The sequence below is a fragment of the Dreissena polymorpha genome, chromosome 7 (assembly GCF_020536995.1).
Source record: "Dreissena polymorpha isolate Duluth1 chromosome 7, UMN_Dpol_1.0, whole genome shotgun sequence".
Classification (NCBI taxonomy): Eukaryota; Metazoa; Mollusca; class Bivalvia; order Myida; family Dreissenidae; genus Dreissena; species Dreissena polymorpha.
This window is the reverse complement of record NC_068361.1, coordinates 105,806,613-105,831,995: the sequence shown is the minus strand read 5'-3', so window position 1 is coordinate 105,831,995 and position 25,383 is coordinate 105,806,613. Positions and strand designations below refer to the sequence as shown.

The 25,383-nt window shown below is 33.6% G+C and overlaps 1 protein-coding gene across 10 annotated transcripts in view; it reads right to left on the bottom strand.

Moving 5' to 3' along the window:
- LOC127837254 (long-chain fatty acid transport protein 4-like) overlaps positions 1 to 25,383 on the bottom strand; it is a 456,835-nt gene that overhangs the window by 30,120 nt on the left and 401,332 nt on the right. For 5 of the 10 annotated variants that reach the window (XM_052364176.1, XM_052364175.1, XM_052364174.1 and 2 more), the window contains exons 8-9: positions 23,933 to 24,073; positions 23,152 to 23,243 (exon numbers count right to left, since the gene is read on the bottom strand). In XM_052364176.1, the coding sequence (XP_052220136.1) occupies positions 23,152 to 23,243; positions 23,933 to 24,073 (233 nt within the window). Of the gene's footprint in view, positions 1 to 16,894; positions 17,880 to 18,305; positions 18,456 to 21,733; positions 21,899 to 23,105; positions 23,244 to 23,932; positions 24,074 to 25,383 lie in introns of those variants that run through there. The other 5 variants (XM_052364173.1, XM_052364171.1, XM_052364172.1 and 2 more) reach the window with 3 other exon arrangements.

The window sequence follows — 25,383 nt, the reverse complement described above, 5'->3', positions numbered from 1 at the left end:
CATTTGCATAGTTCCTTGTAATTACAAATGAAACTTAAATTGAGTCAAAAACAGTGTTCCCAAAAAATGTATTTTCCTGCGTTGTATGCACTCCCTTGCAACTATCATTTTCAAAATCATAAATAGATTTGTTTTTGTTTTCATAAATAAGAGGGGCAAACTAAAAGTACTGTTTAAGTGAATATCATACCATTCTAGATAGATGAATTATGTAAAATATTATGTATACACTTTCACAAATTCTAAAATCCAAAATAAACCGTCTAGGCAGAATCTTAATGACAACCCTGATGCTTAAGTTACAATTAAAGTTTCACAGTCAAGTGGTTCCAAAAAGCTCTATAAGACACCTTTAAGGTGCCATTCAGAACCCTATACAGAGACTTACAAAAATCCCAATTACCAAAAATAAATCCCATAACGAAGGAAAAAAACCCAGCTTGTTTCCATATTTGTATTACCGGCAAGTTAACAAATAAAAGTAATTAGTTGTGTTTAAAAACAAGCACCTTGAATGATGAATTCATGTTACATAAAACAGCCTTTTGAATCAATCAGACCATTTCCATTTTTATTTTCTATCTAAATTACCAGCAAAGTTTGTATTTATTAACTTAAAATAAGTGCGCGTTTCTGTTAATAAAATGAGTCACAAAAATAAGAACTACAAATAATTAAACAATCAGCCTCCGTTGCTGTAAGTTGTCAAAGTATGGCTTGTAGAAACACTTAAACTGTTGGTAATCGTCAACATTTGTCAGTGTCAAACATAGTCCTGGCTAGATGTGCATCTGTCAGGATCTCTGTTTATTGATCAATTAAAAGTCTCTGATGAAAAGCTGCCATCCGTCCTAAATAAGATTTAGAACAGAACACTTCACCAAAAAGGAATGTGAAAGAATATTTTAATGTGTTTGTGCAATTAATTACAAAGCAATTAAAATCAGTGATTAATCTAGAATTTTACTAAATGAGTCCCAGGACTAGCATATTTGTAAACTACGAGTGCCTGGGAAAATCTACGAGTCCCATACTAAATTAATGAGTCCTGTAAACAATGAAACTGAAGAAAATTGCACTAAGATAAGTCATTATTAACATTGAAATCATGAAGTAAATGAACAATTGACTGACATTTTGACAATGGTAGGTCCTCCTTAATAAGCCATACAAGAGTCTTAAACAGGACATCTATGGCTTTATCTTGTTCAGAAGAGCCCTTTTGCGATGCCACAGCCAGGGTTTGTGTCATTTGGGGTAAAACACGTGTAGCATTTACATAAGTCTCATTTATAAGACGCGCAAAGAATTTAGAGATACTTTTTATATGGGCTAAATTCTTTGGAACGTCTCATCGTTGAAGGACCTTTTTTGTGGTGGAAACCAGAAAGTTTAAATTTTCATCAATTTGCGTAAAATTGCAAAATAACATTACCAACTCATTCAGTTTTAATTCAGAAGTTCATTTTTACATCAAATATCGTCGATTCGAAGTTAGAAAGGCATAAATTCTTCAGTTAAACTTCTGCTTAAATCGCAAAACAATCACTGACCTGTAGCCATGTCATGAAACTGATTTAAATATGAACCAATCAGAAGAAGGCATTACGGTGTAACGTGTACGCGTAATTTTATTTAACATGAGCTTTTAACACGGACTTTTACCTAACTAGATCTTGTATGCTAATCTTTGTCGATTTAATAAGCATATGTTCAAAACAGATATGGTGCAGTTTCTATTCACTGTTCTAAGTTTCAGGAAGTGTTTATGCATGTCTTTTTCGCACCTCTGTCTGTGTTGTTTTATGTACTTACATTCTACGTTACAAAGGACGGTATACTGTACGATCTGTATCAATATTATTTATGTACAGTATAAAAATAAAAGATGTACTTTATTTCAGAACTTTGTAATTGTCAATTTAGAAAAAAAAAGAATGCTAAATTAATCCAGAAAAGTATAACATCGGTTTACTATGTAACGCGCTGCAACACAACACACGAACGCAAACTGTATTTTACGCTGTTTATTCTTCCACTTTAAACCAGATGCTTTACATCAAGGTCATGTTATCGATTTTTATCTACACAGCGAGCGAATCGAGAGATATTGAAAAATTGAATAGTGGTTGGATTTAAATTGCTCAGGCGTGCAAAATTCAAAGTGTCATTACATACATTTTACGGATTATTATCGAGAAATGAATTATCTACACAGGTATGTAAATATTATTGCAATCCGTTGTTGTTAAGTGTCTTATATCGGGGCTTGAATGTTGCACACAAAATCCTTGCGCAACAATATAGACAAAGAACAAAAAATTCCCACCACATAATTGGTCTTTCACCCTTTGTACGCTCCAAATATTACCCATATAAAAAGTAGCTTAATATTTAAGAGCGTCAAAAATTTGGACTAAATTTACATGATCTGCATGGGTGACTGACATGTCGCAACAAAGTTGTATTTTGGACCATAGCAACAACAAACTAATTTTTTATTTTAATGAAATGGTAGAGTGTTATATATTTTTGGAAAGGTCTCGTCAATACAAGTTCAGATCTGTTTATTTTTTTGAAATCCGGCTATGTATAAAGGAGTTATGGCCCTTTTAATTTTTTGAAAATCCGGAATTATCTGCCCTTTTTCCGCTGAATATATATATATATATATTATTTTTTTTTAGGATATAGGGTTGTAATATATCTCTGGAAAGATCTCAATGAGACGATCACAGAACTGCTTTCATTTCTGAATTTAGACAATATATGAAGGAGTGACAGCTCTTTTAATGTTTTTGAAAATATGAAATGCGTCCATTTTCTAGATTAATTTTTTTATCATGTTGCATATTAAATGGCTGCTGAGAATTTGATTGCATTGAACCACTTTCTTCAGATGATGATTTTGGAACGGGAAAAGTGTATGTAGTCTTATGAAAATCATCCAAATTGTTAGCACCTTTTACTCGGTGTTTATCTTTAATTAGCCTACGATGTTTTTTTATAAGACGATCCACTTGTACAAAGATAACTTTTCTTTCAATCTTTGTTTGACACAAACTCATAAGTTGGTCTACCGCCTTGTTTATTCCAATTTCTTCAACTTTTTGAATAACACTCAAATTATTTGTGATTTCCATGTGAGCCATAATGATTAATGATGCTGAATATATCTGAAATTGCAAGAAAAAATATATTTGTATATGCATACTTACATATATACTGGCTGGCCCTCGCTTCGCTTTCCCCCGACAAATTTAAATTGAAACTAAGGTGTACAATTATGATCTGGAACAAAAAATAAAGAAAACAAAACTAAAACTAACAAAAAATAAAATAAATTAGAATAAAAAATAAATAAATAAAATAAAATAAAGAAAGAGAAAAAAGTTAGTCAAATATCTCCGCCTGTGTATCAATATCCTCAGATACACAGCCGTCGGACATGATGTCAATATCATACTCGAGTTCAGCGTCTGGAGGCAGTGTCTCGTCCGATTCGCACTCTGATGCTATGGTCCTGGTCGAACCAGACACTGACCCAAACACTGACTCGTCCGATCTGGTATCATCACTGGCTGATCCACCATATTCAGAGAGCATATACATATTGTACCAATGTGGATCTTGAGCCTGGGGCACTGATTCAAGGGCCCACCCAGACTCTGAATCAGGTTCAGGCATCAAGGAGGAAAATAAATCAGCATCAAATGAAATCTGCAACGGAATATCTGTAAGGAAACGAAATAAAAGACCCAAACAAGCATCATGAAAAATCAAAGAAGGTGTGGGAAATAAATGAAAATGATAATTGTAACCAAAATATGACAAATAAGGTTCAGGATAATAAAACTCAGGATCATAATTGCGTAAATAAACATAAAGTAAACTGTCGGGGGTCACTACAGTTCTTGCCATTATGCCAAAATATTTCTCGAACTTGTGTGCAAGTTTAAGTCTGAAGTAAAGTTTGATATGCATGCTGTCATTTCTGGTATACAGTACATGATTGTCATACAACATATAAAATCCCATATAGATATAACATTTATATATTACTCATCAACTGGACATAAGTGAATTAATCAATCACAAAAATTAAATTCATGATCATATTCATCATTTCATGCAAAACATTTATAGTTTATACATGTACTGTATACCAGAAATGACAGCTTGAATATCAAACTATATCTTGCACAAGTTCGTCATAACTGCATAAGAACACACTTTGATTGAAAAATGTATTTTAAGTTACCCATTTTATCCCATTTAATTCAAAAACATCAGAAACTGTAGCAAGACCAATCGTTGTTTGTTTACATCCGAAAATAGAACGTCCGAATTTATCCGAAGTTCATGCAGAAGTCGACTTCCGGTTTTTCGCTCCAATTCACTAGTTTTTTTTAATACCTATGCGCGGGCATGCGACAAGGTAATATGGCGCGATATTTTGAAATCTAAACTTAGAAATAATCAAAGTTTGCATATGAGCATGAAGCACCCGCGTGCTTGCTACAGTTTCTGAATAAATTGATGTTTTTTGCACACGGACAACTTGTTTTGGGTTAAAAAGCAGGGAAGGTTAGCGGGTGATAAACAAAAAATTACAAGGGGGTCAAACAATCGATTCACTTCGACGCCATTAACTTCCAGACACCCAGAATGCATCTTTTCTCGTCGAAAATTAGGTTAAAACGAGAGTTGGCAATGTCAACAATATGGCGGACGCAGCATGCGGAAGTAGAATTATTCAATATTCAAGACACGTTTTCAATCGATTTCCTCAAGTTGCGCTATCAAAAATGGCATTGATCGGTAAAATAATGCTTAATTGTTATTATAATATGAGAAACTGAATTGTTTACCAGCGTTTAGCTGTTAAACGTCACTAAAAACAGTGACCTATTTTACCATTGAGCAGAATAGGCCAATCAAAAATGCCGAGCCTCGTTGTCGTTGCTAAAACCGGTATGGTTAAAACACTACCAAAATTTGGTAGTGTTTTAACCATACCGGTTTTAAAACTGTTCTCTTCACACATAGAGCAGTACATAAAATTGTCTTGTTCGTCCGTTTTATCGACAAACCTTTATAGCCACGAGTCCATGGTGAGCCATTTAGGCAAAAACTCGTGTTCTTTTGCTGACTTGAAGCCTGACTCCCGCTAGGTTTAGGGCTATTAGCATATGAGATTTCATTGTCCGTGATTGTTTCTGAGACCTCATGTTCGCCAGAATCGCTGCGCCAATGCTGACCAAGCGTCTGTTGTTTTTTATCTAATTTGATGACTTACTTTGGTGGCATATTTTATTAAACCTAACAGATACGAAATGATCATCCGGGCTCTTTAAAAACAATCTCGACGAAGCCTTTGTAAAACGAATTCATTAATTGGTTACATACAAACGTCCCTGTGGTTAATAGCCAATGAAAACGTTGTTTGTAGAATGACTACGGCGTGACAGATACGGGCGTTGTAAAAATAGTGTTTCGTGAGAATCTCTAATTCGGACAAATACCACTTGATTTTGAATGCGTCACCTAGGACGCGCGTACTTCGGACCGATGAGTTTTTCCGATCTTAATGCGTCAAAGACGCAGGACGCGCAACTTAATTAAATACCACAAATTCCCTATTAATTTTGAAGATTTCACCACGCGAATGTTTCGAATGTTTCTTAAGCTTATTTTTCCCAACTGGGCCAGTACCAGTACTTTTCCTTATACAGTTGTAGTTGCAACTGATAACGGCTTTTTTCATGTAAGCTTGCCCCTATAATCTAGGCGACACTTTAATCATTAATATTAACAACATAAACTATCTTCACGCATAAATAAGCACAAACACATGAGATAGCAAATATATGATAATCACTGACGCAAATTAAAACAACTTAATATGTGATATGGTTTGCTCACTTACTTTAATAATGATATTGGATGGATTAAACTCGATTTTATAGAAGTTTGTGAGACATTTAATAACATAAAAAAGTACATGTATCTGGAAGAATGTTGAGCGGTACGTATGTACTCATAAAAGCTCAAAGCATTCAATTAGAATTACCGTAATTACTATAAGTTTTCGGACATTCACATTTTCAGAACCCTCCAAATGCACTAGCATCATTTGAATATTTGAGAATTGAAGACGGTCTTGAATTAAAGGATATACATGTAATCATTATTTAACTGAGATGTATTATAAATTATTGATAAACGGTAAAATGGTTATAAATAAAATGTCAATCGGTTAATTGTTTACCATCGTCTTTTTTTAAAACATTCCCAGGTTTACAGTAATTTGCTAGAGATTACACGTCTTTTATTATGAATAGGTTTAAAAACCGCACGAATTAAACACGATATTAACCTTTAAATTTTTAACTTTAAAGTAAGTGCTTATTATATACGTATCGAAGTTAAAACTTGTACAGTATCCCAGTGGGCATCAAACGTTGTACGAACGTTGCTGCAACGTAATATTTAGGTCGCAACGTCGGCAACCATTACCGAACGTTGCCACAACGTTGCATACAAAACATTACCCGGACGTTTCATCAAACGTTGCAGTTTGGTTGTCACAATAGTGTATATGAAAGTTTTCCCGACGTTTTTTTCAACGTTGCTTCAACGTTTTTTTCCAACGTTGCTGCAACGTTGTATTTAGGTTGCATTCAAACGTTGCAGTTTGGTTGTCACAATATCCTACGTTGCTGCAACGTTGTATTCAGGTTGCATTCGAACGTTGCAGTTTGGTTGTACCAATGGTCTATATGAAAGTTTTCCCGGCGTTTTTTTTCCAACGTTGCTGCAACGTTGTGTTTAGGTTGCATTCAAACGTTGCAGTTTCCCAGTGGGCATCCAACGTTGCTGCAACGTTGTATTTAGGTTGCATTCGAACGTTGCAGTTTGGTTGTACCAATGGTCTATATGAAAGTTTTCCCGACGATTTTTTCCAACGTTGCTGCAACGTTTTTTTCCAACGTTGCTGCAACGTTGTATTTAGGTTGCATTTAAACGTTGCAATTTGGTTGTCACAATATCCTACGTTGCTGCAACGTTGTATTTAGGTTGCATTCGAACGTTGCAGTTTGGTTGTTCCAATGGTCTATATGAAAGTTTCCCCGACAATTTTTTCCAACGTTGCTGCAAGTTTTTTTTTCCAACGTTGCTGCAACGTTGTTTTAAGGTTGCATTCAAACGTTGCAGTTCGGTTGTCACAATATCTAACGTTGCTGCAACGTTGTCTTTAGGATGCATTCGAACGTTTCAATTTGGTTGTACCAATGGTCTATATGAAAGTTTTCCCGAGTTTTTTTTCCAACGTTGCTTTACGTTTTTTTCCAACGTTGCTGCAATTTTATATTTAGGTTGCATTCAAACGTAGTATTTCTTTTTTTAAATAATATAAAAAAAATAAACAAACTATTTACTGCCAACCGCTCTTTCGAGTATTATCGGCAGATATGCACACTGTCGAGTCCGTTTCCTAGAAAGAACCAGTACTTGGTGTCTACAGAGGGGATAATGAAACGCTCCCCGAGTAGGAATCGTACTTTATAATAATACAGTTCATGCATATGATTTCTTGTACATTTTAGATTTTTTTTTTAATTTTACAAATCAGTTGCTTAAACTTTACGATGCTAAATATAAACTTTAACTCAAAATCGCCTGATAAAATATTTTGCTTAAGTTGTGTTATGCATTGAAATGGTAGATTCTAGTTTCAAAGTTTCAACCAAAAATTTATAGTCAACATTTTTGTCTGTAACATTCAACAGTCGCCGTGGTGTAGTAGATGGGGTATCTGCCTAGTGATCTGGAGTTGGTGGATTCGATTCCCACTCGGGGAGCTTTTCAGGTAACTTTCTCTATACATCAAATAATGGTTACTTGTATGAAACGAACTCGATAATGTTCAATAAATGCCGATAATAATCGAAAGAACGGTTGGCAGTAAATAGTTTTAAATTTTTATATTATTTAAAAAAAAATAGAATTTAAAAATACTGCGTTTTAATGCGACCTAAATACAACGTTGCAGCAACTTTTGAAAAAAACGTTGCAGCAACGTTTGGAAAAAAACGTCGGGAAAACTTTCATTTAGACCCTTCGTACAACCAAATTGCAACGTTCGAATGCAACCTAAATACAACGTTGCAGCAACGTTGGATGCCCACTGGGATCCATCCAGTGCCATATAATTGTATTTGCTAGAGTAAGATGACATATAGCATATATAAGCCTAGTACTTCACAGACAGTCGACGATCAGAAACGTTCGTCGGATCAGACGATGGTAGGCACCTGCCTTACACATATTAAAGACGATTTGTTGTCCGTTTTTAATGTGGATATCAATAAGGTATAACTGCTAAGTGATACAGAAAGTGTTATCATGAAACATCAAATTACTCATAATATCTAGATACTGTGATGGATTTGTCAGCATTTATAATCATTCATATCATTCATTTTATTACATATATGTCTTCTGGAAATATATTGATAGCATATCTATTATATCATGTTATTAATTAGTTGAATTCATATTGGCCTTGTTATTGAGCTGAAGACAGCCGTATTGGCCTGAGGCCCGCGTTACGTTAATGTAACAAAGTACTGCTACTTGGTGGTCGTTACTAAATAAAGATAATAACGAGCATGAGAATGTGCTCCAATATATATTTTGCATCTCATCTATATTGATAACCGGAGTTGTGTTCCTTTTTATAAAAGATATATTTATTAAATAGTTATCGCCCGTTGCTCATAAAATATTGCTGCTAAAGGGCTGAACGTTACGTTACTAACATATAAAGCAGTATGTGAAGTTGTGAACATGTGCACCTCAATAACTTGTTATATTATTTTGTACACAACTAGAGCAATGGTCCCCTTTGAACAAACAATCACCTTTTTAAAACTGTTTTACGCGTAACACAAAACGTATCGCTGCTAGAGGGCTGATACTTTAAAACAAACTATTCATTTGCGCACCTTTATAGATCAGTTCAGTATGTTCCGACATAACTGGAAGAGTTTCAGAAAAACACTGAATGTAGCGTCATGCTACGGACACATTTGTATTCTTTTATATATCGTTACCAAAATTATTAATGTTATCACAACTTAAATAGTATATCTCAAGGCTTAGAAATACGTCCCCACTAAGTAGTTACTATTGCCCGATTCTAAGATAGCTTACTCATGGAGTTAGTTAGTAAGTCGGGGTTACGAGTGAGAAAATCATTGGTACGAAATATTAACTCGTTGGGAAAGACATAGCTATCTCAATGGCAATACTTATTTAGGCGTGGAAACAGATACTTATTTTTTTTAATACATAACCAACCAATTAAAATTTTGTTTTTAATGCGTTTTTCAAAATGGATGATACAAGTGGGTCTTTTGTTTTCGGACGACATTAATCAAACATATTGTTCTGAAAAGGTGTTTGAATTAAAAAGTTCATTATTATTCCACGATTAAGTAAGTTTTTCCAAAGAGTAAGCTAATTCGTCCCTACGAGTTACTAAGTTGTTCCCACATCTTCGCCGTTACCACGACATTCTAAGTGGTTTCAAAGCTAATTCTTTGGAGTGTACAACATAAATGATAAAAGCATACAAATGTCTTGTGATTCCCAGATTTGTGTGCAAAATATGTATAACGAGCACACAGGGATTATCACATATGGCAATCGATCTAAAAGACCTTTAAGTAAGATAACAGGGGATATTCCATGAGACCAGATACGCTCGGCTCCAGATACTATCGGACACTGCGTATTTTTATTGCCAGATGTGAAACGTATAGAATATTACATCTCTGTTAAATGTCTCATTCAACATTGAAATACGAGATACATGTATTCGGTTATGGTTGATCGAGTGATTGAACTTTCGACCCGTATTGCTGGTGCAAGTGTTTCCACCCGCTTGCGAACAGTATTGTTTGCGTATGTGTATTCATTTAATAATTAAATATTGGTATCGCTCTCATTTAGAATCAAACAACGGCCTTTTTAAATGATTTTTGTGAACGGAATCCTTTGAATCTTTGATTTGGCCTTAATAACTATATCGTGTACGGACAAAGAGCCTTAATAACTATATCGTGTACGGACAAAGAGTTCGTTTTCTTGACGTAATACTAAAGAAAACCCACATGAAGTCACATGAACACAAAATAAAAACATTCACATAAAACCACTTACTTATATCAGGTAACATTAACATAGAATAATTGAACACAACAACATGCTCATAACTTACGTAGTTTCAGTTTTAGCTTTTATTTCCACGTAAGTGCCCTAAACAATTTCCCGTGTGCGTATTACAATTTAGAGTTAACAGTTAAACGACTTGCATGTAGCATAAAGCGGCTTGTTAAGAAAATGGACGATAACGAAAATAAACGATACAAATAACAGTTTAAATGAGAATTTTTTTAATAACGAATCAACATCACTGAAATATATTTCATATTTAAATAAACACTAAATGAACATAACAGTACATGGCATGCTGAATCATGAAACAATTGTTGAAGCTTACATCGCTTCATATTTGAAATCTGATAATTGTGCGTGAAAATGTTAGGTAACTCAAGTTTATACACCAGCTTGAGATATTGATTTACTAACTACACGAAGGAAAAACAACATACACAATATAGTTTAAATGATAATTTTTCAATAACCAATGAACAATACTGAAATTTACTTCATATGCAAATTAACACTAAATGAATATAAATAACAGTACATGACATGCTGGATAATGAAACATTTGTTGAAGCTTACATCCCGCTACATACTTAAAATCTGATAATTGTGCGTGAAAATGTTAGCTATCTCAATGTCATTTATTATGTTGAGATATTGAGTGACTGGCAACAAGAAGTACACATATCTGTGAATATAAAACTGTTAAATGTTTGGCTATGAGAAAAAAACACATTTATTCAAACTTTCATATTAACTAGTTTTTAGTATTTTATATTAATTTTTATAAATAACCAGAATGTACGCTTATAAAATACGTGTAGTAACATATCAAACATACAAAACAGAATTCCATATTCGTGAAAAAGCTCGAATTGTAATATAATTCATATAAATGAAATACATTTACTAATTCAGATACATTAAAACGCACATTTCCAAACACGTACACATTTTAATTTACAGTCGTTTATGCGTTTGAAAAATTGTGGGTTTGTATTAACCCATTTATGTCTAGCGTCTAGAAAAAAGGCATTGGCATTATGCGGCGTCTCATCTGGGTCTGCGCTGTTTGCTTAAAGGAATTTCTGTAAGAAATATACTAAATATATAAATACATATACTAGACATCCCTAATTTTGGAAATAAATTGATCCACTGTAGAAGGATGGGAGAGTCCACTAGGAATAAATGGGTTAAGATTTGTATTCAATAATTCGAATGTTAATCGTAGGTATAAGCCATGACATTGATCACGTGAATCTATACACTCGCAGATATGGATTTACGGATTTATGTCCACCACTCATAGCAATTTTATCAAACGCGTTATTGAAACATAACCCAAACGGATATTTTGTTTCTTTCTCTAAAGGTAGAGATCTGTTATATTGTCCACTAGGACTGATTTGATGTATACTATAAAGAAGATACGATGTCACATAAACATTGCCACAAGGATCAACGGCAATTTGATGTGGGCCAATTAGATCTTTATGCTTATATTCAAACACTTTCTCTCCATTTAAGTTAAATGCCATTAATGTGTCCTTCAACGAATTTGAAATTATTAACACACGATTATGCGCATTAAAAATACAACTTAAAAACGATCTTGCATACTCTTTTATGTCTGAGCTTATATTGATTTCACGAAGCAACGTTCCGTCATTATTAAGAATGTCGATCTGCCCCGTGCTATCTGATATACATACGTACTGGTTTAGTGAGGCATTTCTTGTAACATCGTAATACGGGATTCTTGTTTTCAGTTTTGTAATCATGTGCACATTTCCATAACGTAGTTGTGCAAATGCAATTTTGCAAGCATCTGGCAAAGTAATAACCATGTCCATCGGACCTGTCTTAGAAACTGACCAAGGCGTAACGTCACAATTGAATTTTGATAATACAAAATTACTATCTTCCTCAATCACTAGTAACGCATTTACTTCGTGTAAAGATATCACGATGTACTTATCTATCCATATACATGAACACGGGTCGGGACGTTTTTCCTTGTCAAACAGGGGTATAATACCTAAATCTTTAGTAGATTGAAGCTTTGGAATTCGCTCCGTATATGGCTTATAATGACTGTTATCGGTATCGGAGCCTGTTTCGCTTACATCACAAGTGAAGTCTTCTATTTGCAAGGAATTCTTAACCTCTATCAGCAATCTATCAACAAAGGTATCCTCAACACATTTAAAGCAAGATTTGCTTCTACTTTTCTCCAATTCACCTACGGTTGATTTCAGACGACATACCGAATTCTTTTCAAGGCGCCTCTGCAGGAGAACAACGTGTTCATTCGTTCCAAATTTCTCAACGAGTTCAATATAAGTTGACTGCTGTTTAATGTCATTCAAAAACTGACGTGCCTTATCGTTGTTTGTTTCGATTTTTTCTCCCATGACCTTTTTCTTATCAGCAATAGATGATAGCACTTCATTCTCAAGTTGCGCGTATATGTCTAAGAGTTTCTGCTTAATGGTTTGGAGTGAAGCCAACGCTTGATTTTCTATTTCAAAAATCAATTCTTCGTGATTGCGTTCATGTTCTAAAAGACGCTCACCTTGCTGTTGAAAGTCATGCAACACTGTCTTCAATCCGGAACAATCCACTTTAATATCATTCAAAATATCAGAAAGTACCTTTACTTCCTCGCACTTTCTGTGATCAGCCATAGCACACTTATTACAGCAGGTCATATCGTGGTCTTTACACAGGTATGCCACTTCTTCCTTTTCGTGATTCGGGCATGCAAGCAAGCTCTTCAGAAGTTCCTTTATCTCCTGTGGAGGTACATCCGCAATGTCACACAACGTGTGGTGCTTGGAAACCTTTATCTTTACATGATCCTGTTTACACTGACCACAAAGTGGTTCATCACATTCTTTGCAATACACAACGCCCTCTATTTCGGCTTTCACCTCAAAACAGGGGCCGCATAAGTATTGTTCGACAGACATGTTTGTGCAAATTCTAACAAATTCACCTCCGTATATTTATATTCTAAATCGAGAGTAGGGGCAAATACCCGGCATGTGCATGTTACAGTACAAAGATAACAACCTTTTTAATCAAGTATAGCTTTTTGTTCATCTGATATAATAAGAACATACCATGTTTTGCGCACGTTTGCACATCACAATCCACAGTCGACTACAGGTATATGTTGTGTTCTTATTATTCTTGAGCATAACATCAATCTTTTCACACAGTGGTTCTTCACAGTCTCTGCAATACACATATCCCTATATTGCGGCTTTCTCCTCCAAAAATGAGAAATATAAATATTTTTTAGAGACAAGTTCACACGCAGTTAAACAAAATCGCCTACGCGTATTTATATTCTTAATCGAAAGTAGGGAAAATACCAAGCGTGTACACACTTGCATGAGTACCACTTGGTATGCTTTGTCAATACAGGTATTCAATGGCGTAAACCACTCTGTTGTGGAGTGCCTATTTTTACTTATTCATGAACTTGGACGAACAATGTATTAAGTGTACAGTATGGTGGCATATAACTTACTACAGCATGTCACATGTAGTCTTTGCACATGTATAATACTTCTTCATTTTCATGATTCGTTCAGGCTGTCAATATTTTCAGAAGGTCTTGTATATCCTAGGGAGGTGCATCCGCAAACCCACATTAGTTGTGGGCCTTTAAAGCCTTTGTCCGCACATGATCGTGTTAACATTTATTACAAAGTGGTTCCTCACAATCACTGCAGTACACAACTCCATTTTTCTCTATGTTTTCAAAAAAAAACATTGCCCACATAAATGTTTGGTGGCAGACATTTTCGCGATTTATCAACTACGTGTTTTGATACTCTAAATCGAAAGTAGGGAAAAAAAAACTACCAGGCATGTTTAAACCCGTTCGAGTATCGGAACAAAACTGATAACAAATTCGCACGTTCGCCAATGCTTTAAACCTTGAATCTCCATGCAGAGTTGTCGTTCCATGTTGTAATGTAACTGTCGTGCAAGATTGATAAACTTGAACAATGTCAATATAGAAGAATACTAAAATCGATATATAAATGATTATTTTTAATCACCAGCATAATCGTGCTTATAAGAATCTTAATTTACATCATTATTTTCATTATCATCATAATCTTAATCAGCTATAATAGGTCATTGCTATCATTAACGTCGATTTAAGTGCATTATTAACTAAGTTTAATTATGTATATACCACTTACACAATACAAAATACATGAATATCCAATAAATGTGTGATATGTAAACATAGCTTGCTATTGTTCACAATAAACACCAATCAAACAAGACGTGTTTGTGAAACACTATGTCCCCCATATATTTGACCTTTTACCTTGAAGGATGACCTTGACCTTTCACCACTTAAAATGTGCAGCTCCATGCATATGAGAAGTTATTAGAAGTTATAGTATACATGTATATTAAATGATCGATTTTGACCCATATATTTGACCTTTGACCTTGAAGGGTGACCTTTACCTTTCACAACTCAAAACGTGTAGGTCCACGAGATACACGTGCATGCCAAATATCAAGTTGCTATCTTCAATATTGCAAAACGAAGTTATAGTGTATATTAAATGAGCGATTTTGACTAATGTATTTTACCTTTGACCTTGAAGGATAACCTTGACCTTGGCCTTTCACCACTCAAAATGTGCAGCTTTATGAGATACGCATGCTTGCCATATAGGAAGTTGCTATCTTTAATATTGCAAAAGTAATGGCAAAAGTTTGACGCAAGCCAACAAACAAACCAACAAACCAACAGACAGGGCAACAACAATATGTCCCCCAGTATAGATTGAGGGACATAAAAGGATTACTCAACGTCTTAACAATTCTTTCACCAGGTGTATTGGTTGTGGAAAACAACAATCATAGATACATAGTAAGTTGTCTTATTCTTTATTTTTCAACACGATGTTAGCATTATCAAGCCCGAGCTCTAAAACATATTAAATTCTAAACTCGAAATGAATATGGGATGTTACATCAGTTTCATTTTAATGTAGAGACTCTTAAATAATTCCTCTAAATTATTCGCATGTGTTGAATGTCGGAAGGAAATTCGGAGTTTAGTAATTATTGTTAACATTACCGTGAATGGTGGAAATCTTAATCGTAACCGGGTTTCGGTCACGTCTTATACGTATATTATGATTTAAATTGCAAAAAAGTCCAAAATTATGAACACCAAAATATAATTAACAAGTAATGTATGTGTAAGAGAGGCCATACGGTGATCGTCTATTTTCTTTTACGATCATGTTTCTATGTTCAGTGTTTATTTTCAGACACAAAGGCCCTTACAACGTGGGAAATAGCTTGTGATTAGTAAACACAAACAATAGATATACCTCTCTTTCCTATTCGATCGGCCTGTAAGAAGCAAGCAACTTGTGCTTGGCCTACATCTAATTAACATGCTAATTGTGAAAACGTGTTGTAGCTCGTCGCATTTCCTGTCAAAATAATTCTTGTTCTAAGTGTTTAAAAAGTACTTGCAATTCGTGACAATCTTCCATTCAATAATTTAGCGTAATGAAGTACAACGAATTTCGGACAACACTATTGTCGTGAAGGTTTTCAATTGTATCAATATATTGGTTCTCTGACCTAACTTTAACACATTAAATATTCGCATACCAATTAAAAATGGACTGTTGTCTCTAACACGGTAAAGTAACGTGGGAGCTTCACTCGAATGTGAATTGTGCACAGTGGCATCATGTGACTTTAGATGCGGTTACAGAGTTTTGAATAGTGCCAACTTTCTTTGTTATACTATTCTTGTCGATGCTTTTTTAAGCAAATTGTTAATTGTTGTGGGGATTCGCGAATCTTTTTATTTATTGTATTTTTAAGACACTTCAACGCATATTTGGTCACGTAGTGCATCTGGTTCTACCAGTTTTTATTGACAACGAACCTAGGATATCAACCGTCAGTGCATTTCATATCACATCTTTGTATGCATGGATGCAATTGTTTTTCTATCGAGTAAATTTACTAACGCTATTAATATATTAGAATATTGAAAAGTATTTAGATATTTACAATAAAGAAATGTAGAGACAATCTAATAAGTTTTAAATTTATTCTATGATTCCTAACAAATACAATACCATTTATAGTTCAAACATATTTAGTAAATATATATGCAATAATTTGGAAATTAAAATCAGCTACGATATATCATGTCAATTTCATTGGACAAGTATTATTTAACATAATACATATTACAATTATTTTATCATCACAATAGGGAAAACTAATCATAACATGACTTATTCAAATATCAATTTTCAACAAAAAATGATGTATTGTTTCCCAAAAGTAAGAAAACCATACACTTATATTTAAGCTAGTTCCAGACAAATGTGATATACATGGAAGATTTTACAATTACTGAGAAAATATTGTGATGAAAAATATTTGTTAAATCAACAGTTTGAGCAGTAAAGAAAAAACTAACATGATATAAATTTATATATATATATATAGGTATTTGTAAATAAAATTTACTTTTGTAAATGCTGCAGGTTTACGCTAGTCTTAAGCAACAGTCAATGAATTGCTAAATGCAAAAGTTGATGTTTTTTAAATGGAAAATTATCATGCAAAATATATTTAAACATGTTGCAATATTCAATGGAAAACTCACATGACAAAACAATGCAATACATTGGAACATTGTTACACCCCTACATGTATCCAAACATCGATTAACTGTTCATTATAAATATTTAATGTGACTCACCTAATTACAAACAAAACTCAGTAACATAACGATAATACAAATATAGTAATATAACCGTATGCGTTTCGGTTGCATAAATAAATAAACAAACTCAATGAACAAATTAATAAATGCCTAAAAAGTACCCTATAGAATTAATCAAACAAAACAAATGAAATCATGAAAGAATGTGTGTGCTTCTTACATGTACAATGAAAAGGCCGATTATAACTAACTTTATTAAACCAGCGTAAAGTATATCGTATCAAAACAAATAGAGAATAACAATTGTAAAAACCTCAAAATAACAATTCAAATGTGAAAGTGTTGTGCAGGCAGAATCTGCCCATAAAACATACGTATTTAAACCATAAGCTTGTGCGGCATGTTTAACATGATAAAAATGTGTTCCATTTAATGAAGATAATTAGTTAACAGAGCGATGACTTTAATGTTTGCTTTGTTTATTAAGCTACAATGCATGACATGATTATGGTAACTATAACTTTACAAAAATATTATAAACATTTAAGCAAAAATACAAACAATTATATTTGACCTCACACATGAAGAGCTCAATCATGAAGCCTCCTCTATGGCAAAGATAAAATAAAATAAGGTGATGACTCATTCAAAAGTATAAATTTGTTTCATGTTATATCGTGATTTACCCATGTGTCCGCAAAATCCCTGGTAAAAGCTCACAACTTAATATTTCAAAACCTGATCTTCTGCTTACATATATCACTGTAAATATCTAGAGTTAAAGGTTCATATTGGCCGGTTCTGTTATTCATGTAAAACAGTCGATCTTCAGTTTTATGTGGGTTAAAGCCTTCTGTTTGAAGGGTTGTCTTCTTAAGCTTGTGTGTACCTAAATCAAAAAAGCTTGAAATAATAGTTTACTTTAATGACTTACAAATGGATCAGATTGTGTAAATACAAAAGAAATATGTATGATTGAAACATCTAACATGTCTGACTATTATTTCCCAGGGCTCATTTTATAAAAGAAAAAGGTAAACAAAAAGACAATTAAAAGTCATAATTTCTGTTACTCAAACTGGGAATTTCTGCAGCACTTGATTTTATTAAAAAATACATTAAATTATAACATTTCAAATCCAACAAAATATTAAAACTTCAAAGTAGATAACAATAGAATGATATTTCTAAGCTAATAATAACAAATTAATTAAAGTCAAATTTATATTCTGGTCTTAATGCTCAAATCTTAATACATTTTAAACAATACATTTTAAACTCTTGACAAAAATATTAACACGCAAAATCCACAAACCTGTTGTGTCTGCAGCCTTTTCCATAAGACGAATAAACAAGGGTCTTGAGTACGGGGGTAGTTTCTCCTGTAAGGCTTTGCACAGTTGTACGAGATTGATCTTGTGTTCTGGATCTACTATGGCTGCCATACCTGCACGACCTTCAGCACCTGTTGAAAACAAATCTAGGTCAAAAGTCACACATGCAACTGTTATATTCTTTTAACAGCGAGCTCGCTGAGCAGCCGTAGGCGGCTCGAGTAGCTCGCATTAAGTTAACACGTGTATTGGACTGTAGATTTTGAAAAGTTTGGTATCTGCACGCGCAACGCAACCGGATATCCGGAATATCCGAAACCGGAACTGGAAATGTTCGAAGTAAATAACCAGCGTCTCCAGATTGATCATAATGATAAAATAGAAAAAAAGATCAAATTTACGGCTTTTAAATATTTTAAAATTCTTCTCTGTATTTATTGTAACTATATTTCGAATAAAGCATCAGCATTATTTGTGTAAAACATTTGTAACGAATGACGTCACCGTTTTGTGTGTACATAGCAAGTGTCAACACCGACCGCTACTCGCATTATTTATTAAAAATGACAACAAAACAAGTGAGTGCTATTATTTATTGTAAGATTGCCATTGAGGAACAAACACACGATCGATTTGGCATGTACTCAGGTACCAAACTTTTTCAAACAACAACATACACAGTCAAATACTCGATTTCATAATCATTTCTACAGTTTCTACGGTGGGTGACGTGACAGTCACTAACCAAAATGACTTTTAAACAGTAGTTAGGAATATACAAATTAATTAAATCCTATTATTTTGGTACTTAAAAAAATATTTACTTACAAGTGTAAAATTATTAAAGTGTTATATCAATGGTATACAAAACATATTTTGCTGGGTGACATAATTATCGCTGACCTACCTTGCATTTGTTTCTCAATTATGGTAATTCGAAATAACTTTGACTTTAAATGCTCAAAAAGGAAAATAAAACAAATATGCTGCCTGGCCCTTGTGAAGTACAGTATGCAACATGGAGAAATCATTGCTGATGTCAGTGAAAATTATAATTGAGAAGGTAGCAACAGTAGGCTGTTCTAAATTTTTACATTGTAGGTGCTAGTTGATTGTTTAGTGTTTTAAGGAGGTTATGCCAAGGACATACATACAAGATTAATATATATGTCCTTGGTATATACAAATCTTTGTTTACTGCACAATTTGTTTATAGTTTCATGTGTTACGCAACTTTCACCTTTGATATATCTTCTCTTCAGGTAAACATAATTATCGAGGTTTAGGTCACTTTATGGTTTAGATGATTACTTATTAAAATATTAGAGTTATTTAGTTACAAGGACTATTCTGTTGCTCTTATCCGCATATATATTTTACCAGATTTGTGCAAAATAAGGTGATTTTATCTCAACTATAAACAGTCGGTAAATTAATAAGCACAATTTTTACAAACAGAAGCTTTTATGGGCTTTTCAAACATTAACTCATGTGAGCTTTTGAACTGACAATAAACTGTTCTAAATCATAGCAGAATATCAAATGTAATTCTTTGTAAAATTTTCCTAAGCAAGGTAATCATGCTATTATACAGCATTGCAGTTTACCTATATATTTTTCAAAAAGGTCAGATAGCTTAATTGGAAGAGCAACCCAGGCCAATATCATATGAAAAATATCATCAGATGACTCATGGGTGGATTTGGGTTCGAATACGGATCTGACCGTTGTAGGTAAACCTGTGGTTGCAAGGCTGGCAACTGATAGTGTGACAATCTGTTTTGGGCGGGGTTTTGGGCTAAAAGTTCTGTTCATCAGGTCACATTAAACCCTTTAATATGGCCTGTTTGTTGTTTAATTTCTGAACATAATAATTAAAAGTTAATTTCCTTACTGTTTATACCAGTGCCTATATTATTACCAGCTTTACGAACTCCACGTTCCTCTGTTAGGAAGAGCCTATATATATTTAATAATTTTATTTAAAGTGAAATTATGGGCATCTAACAGTATAAAGGTGTCTATCGCAACCGTTGTTTATTTTTGATGATTTCACTTCATATACACTTATATTTGTTAATGCAGCATCAACATAATAAAACAATATCCCAGAAAGAGAAAAATAATCCATTTGAATATCCACCGTATTTTCGTTTTGACAACTGACGACAGAAATGATTCGATGTACGATGTTGTACGATGTGAGTCTATATGTAGTTTTCTTGCAGTTTCGTTCATACGTCACAAAAACACAATTTTGTTTTACGGATCATTTCGGCTTAGAGGATTGGGTGAGTCATGTAAAATATCAAAAGAATATATATTTTTTTATAAACAACTGGTAGCAAGATGAGTTGTAGATAATTGGTCAGTTACCACATTTTAACTTATTCTCTTGACCTGTTAATTCTTTTCAGCTCAAGTCAACAGTGAACAAGGGACAAAATTGTCACAAAACCAGGTTTTCATTGTGAAAAAAAAATCTGATAAAGGGAGAAAACTCAAACTGAACTTTTGAAATGACCAAAAAAAATTAACCCCCTTTGTAAGTTTTTTTGTTTTTTTTAAATCCATTTTTAGTCGTGGCGACCTTGACATTGGAGATATTGACGTGATTCTTTCGTGGGACACACCGTCCCATGATGGTGAACAAATGTGTCAAATGATTTTAAAATCTCACAATGAATGACATAGTTATGGCCAGGACAAGCTCATTTATGGCCATTTTTGACCTTTGAACTCAAAGTGTGACCTTGACCTTGGAGATATCGACGTAATTATTTCTCGCGACACACCGGTCAATGATGGTGAACAAATGTGCCAAATGATTTTAAAATCTGACGATGAACGACATAGTTATGGCCCGGACAAGCTTATTCCGCCAGCCCGCCAGCCAGCCAGCCAGCCCGCCAGCCAGCCAGCCAGCCAGCCAGCCAGCCAGCCAGCCAGCCAGCCAGCCAGCCAGCCAGCCAGCCCGCCCGCATTCGCCAATCTAATAACCAGTTTTTTCCTTCGGAAAACCTGGTTAAAAATGCCCATAATATCACTTTAAATATCATCTTTATTAAAGTTTTTTGTTATTTTTTCTATTAAACATTAATCGAGCCTGCTTTGAGACTTTGTCTTATTCATATTAACTCCCTTTTCTAGTGGGATATGTACCTATCAAGAGGCAGAAAATTTTCAATCAGGAAATATTTCAGTAGAGTTAATAAATAAATATGACTTGTATTTTTTATTTGTGTTATTATCCATAGCCATGCAATATATTTATGATTTACCATACATGATTATGGGAAAAGAAATTTCTTCCAGACCTTTTAATCTATGTAGATCTACATCCACATAGAAGCTGCCTTAAAGACTAGCTATGCTGAGTCAATGTAATCTCATTTATTGGTTACTGTACCTGTCACTTCCACTCCGTAGACGACAGCATCACTCAGCCCGATGATCTTGCTGATGGTGGTCTCCACCTCAAACGTAGAGACGTTCTCACCGCGCCACCGGAAGGTGTCTCCTGTGCGGTCTCTGAATGTCATGTAACCATACTCATCCATGATCAATACATCACCTGAAAATGGTTAATATGTGAAATATACTTAGACATTTTACATGAACCAAGAAATGCATAACCTGAAAATGGTTAATATTTGCAATACACAGGATATTGGAAAAAAATAATTATTGGCTTTATGTAGGAATCAGGAAATGTATCACCCTTAAATGATAAATATCTGAAATATACTAAGGAAATATACAGGAATCTGGAAAAGTATTTATTTTATTAAATGTATTATCTTAAACAACCAATTTGTACATATTTTTGTATTATGCCAAAATGCACTAAAAAGCAGAAATTAATGTTCACAGGTTTCACCTAAAAAACGTATCAAATTATTTAAATTCGCACATATTTTGGTATTATCCAGACAAAAAATCTAAATCAGAAATTAATTTTCACAAGTTTCCTTCTACAAAACACATTAAAACATTTGATAAATTTTGAAGATTTAACACAAATATGTAACCTGTAAAAATTCAGCTTTATAGATGAAGTTTCGCCTTTACATATTACTAAATATCTGCCATACCAGTATGAAGAGTCTTAAAGGGGCCTTTTCACAGATTTTGGCATGTTTTGAAGTTTGCCATTAAATGCTTTATATTGATAAATGTAAACATTAAATTTTAAAAGCTCCAGTAAAAAAAAAAAAAAAATTTAAACAGGAAAAAAAGTAGCCAGTAGCAGGGCTCCAACCAGTGACCCCCGGAATCCTGAAGTAAAAACGCATAAGCCAACTGCCAAGCATACATAAGATGCTTATTTAATACACTATATAAGCAATCTTCGTCGTTTAACAAATTTAAACGACAACAACAGAACTCTCCAAATTATTGAATTGTTTCGCGTTGCAACGCTTTATAATTTTTAGGTTTTTAAATCGTCAAAAGATGCATATAATGGCTGTATTAGACCACGGCAAATGTTCAGTAATACTGTTTCCTTACAAATAGCATAACTAAACCAAAACTTTGCGAATCTGAAACAACTTTTTTCAATTTTGTCAATTAACCAAACTGTGAAAATATCCCTTAAAATGTAAGATAAATAATAAATAAGCAAGTAGGTAAAATGGAGCTCTATGAGCATATGTGCCCTATACTATATTGAAAACTGCCACAAGAAAGGTCTTCATCTTAGAATTTGTAATAATTATGTCACCAGTGGATGTTTACGTGTACATATGCCTCTACAATATCCCAAACTGCCAGCATACCAGTAAGGAAGGCCATGTCTCCCTTCTTAAACACATTCATGGCCACCTTCTTATCAGTGGCTTCCTTGCTCACATAGCCATCAAACTGTCTCAGGGGGTCACCTGCAACTATCTTTCCCACCAACTCTCCGGGTTCACCTTCAAATTAAAGCTGTGTTATAGTGATATATAAAAGACATATTATTTTTTAACTAAACAAAATGTATTACCCAATAGCAAGAATATCGTTAAAAGTTTACAAAAAGCACCTTTCAAGGGTGCAACAGATATATATATATATATATATATATATATATATATATATATATATATATATATATATATATATATATATATATATATATATATATCAGCTGGCTTAAAAGTATCTAACTTTGTAAGTACAATACATGATTATCATACCTAAACATAGCCCATCTTAATAAGCAATATATTGTAACGCAGAGTAATTAACTCACTTTTTTTTTAAATTCATGACGTTGTTTATTCTTATTACAAATGTTAACAACAAAAAAGGTTTTAATCCTCAATGTAATTGTATGTTCTTTTCATGATTCAATTTTAGAAGCAAGACGACTACATTTTGCAAACATATCTCAAAAGATGGCCTATAAATAACATCAAAATATTGAATAAACTACACCAAACGTATGGTAGTAGGTAACCTACACATGTATTAGTACTACACAATAATATGGTAGTATATAGTGTGATTTATAAACACATGTGCATCAAAATAAATAACACTTTATATGTACATTAAAAAAAAGAAAATTACAAATTAGCAAAATCAGTCTGAAATATTGAAACTGGTATATTATTTTTACCTGGTTTTGCCCGCACACAGACTCCATTTCTGTCCCTCGTGATATTATTGTCCTCGTCGACTTTTATCAAGGTCACTGGGTACATGAATGGAGCAATCATGGAGGTGAAACCACAGGCCCCAATGGTGTTGTCAATATTGACTAGAAATCAAATCATATACAATGTCTCTTTGGTGTAAGAAATATAGAATGCAGAAATATAACTATTTATGGTTTTCAATTTTACCAATATGAAAAGTATACAAAAGTTATAGTTAGTGAATATATAATTTGTTTTCATTTTTATAACTATTCATACTCCCTGAATTTACAATTTATACATACTTTGATCTATTCATACTGACTGTTTTGACAGTTTATACTCATTAATATTAAAACCTATATTCACCACTGTACTGATGTTACAATTTACATTCACTGATGTTGCTATTCTCACATCACTGATATTGCAATTAATACATCACTGATGTTAAATTCATGCATCACTGATATAACAATTTATACTGACTGACGTAACAATGTGTACATCAATGATATTACAATGTATACTCACAGATGTTTCAATGTGTACTCACAATCCACACCTCACTGATGTTACAATCAAAACCTCCCTTGTATTACAATCTATACTTCAATGATTTTACAATCCATACTTCACCGATGTTACGACCTACCTCACTGATGTTACAATCTATACCTCACTGATGTTACAATCTATACCTAACTGATGGTACAATCTATACCTTACGGATGTTACAATCTATACCTGACTGATGTTATAATCTAAGCCTCACTGATGTTACAATATCTAGCTCACTGATGTTACAATCTAAACCTCATTAATGTTACAATCTATACCTCACTGATGTTACAATCTAAACCTACCTGATGTTACAATCTAAACCTCACTGGTGTTACAATCTATAGCTCACTGATGTTACAATCTATACCTAACTGATGCTACAATATATACCTCACTGATGTTACAATCTAAACCTCACTGATGTTACAATCTATAGCTCACTGATGTTACAGTCTATACCTAACTGATGCTACAATATATTCCGCACTGATGTGACAATCTAAACATCATTGATGTTACAATCTATAGCCCACTGATGTTACAATCTATACCTATCTGATGCTACAATATGTACCTCACTGATGTTACAATCTAAACCTCAGTGATGTTACAATCTTTGCCACACTGATGCTACAATCTATACTTTACTGATGTTACAATCTATACCTCACTGATATTACAATCTATACTTCACTGATTTTACAATCTACGTCTAACTGATGTTACTAGCTAAACTTATTTGATGTTACAATCTATAGCTCACTGATGTTGCAATCTATACCTAATGATGTTACAATCTACACCTCACTTATTTTACAATCTATGCCTAACTGATGTTACTATCTATACTTAACTGATGTTACAATCT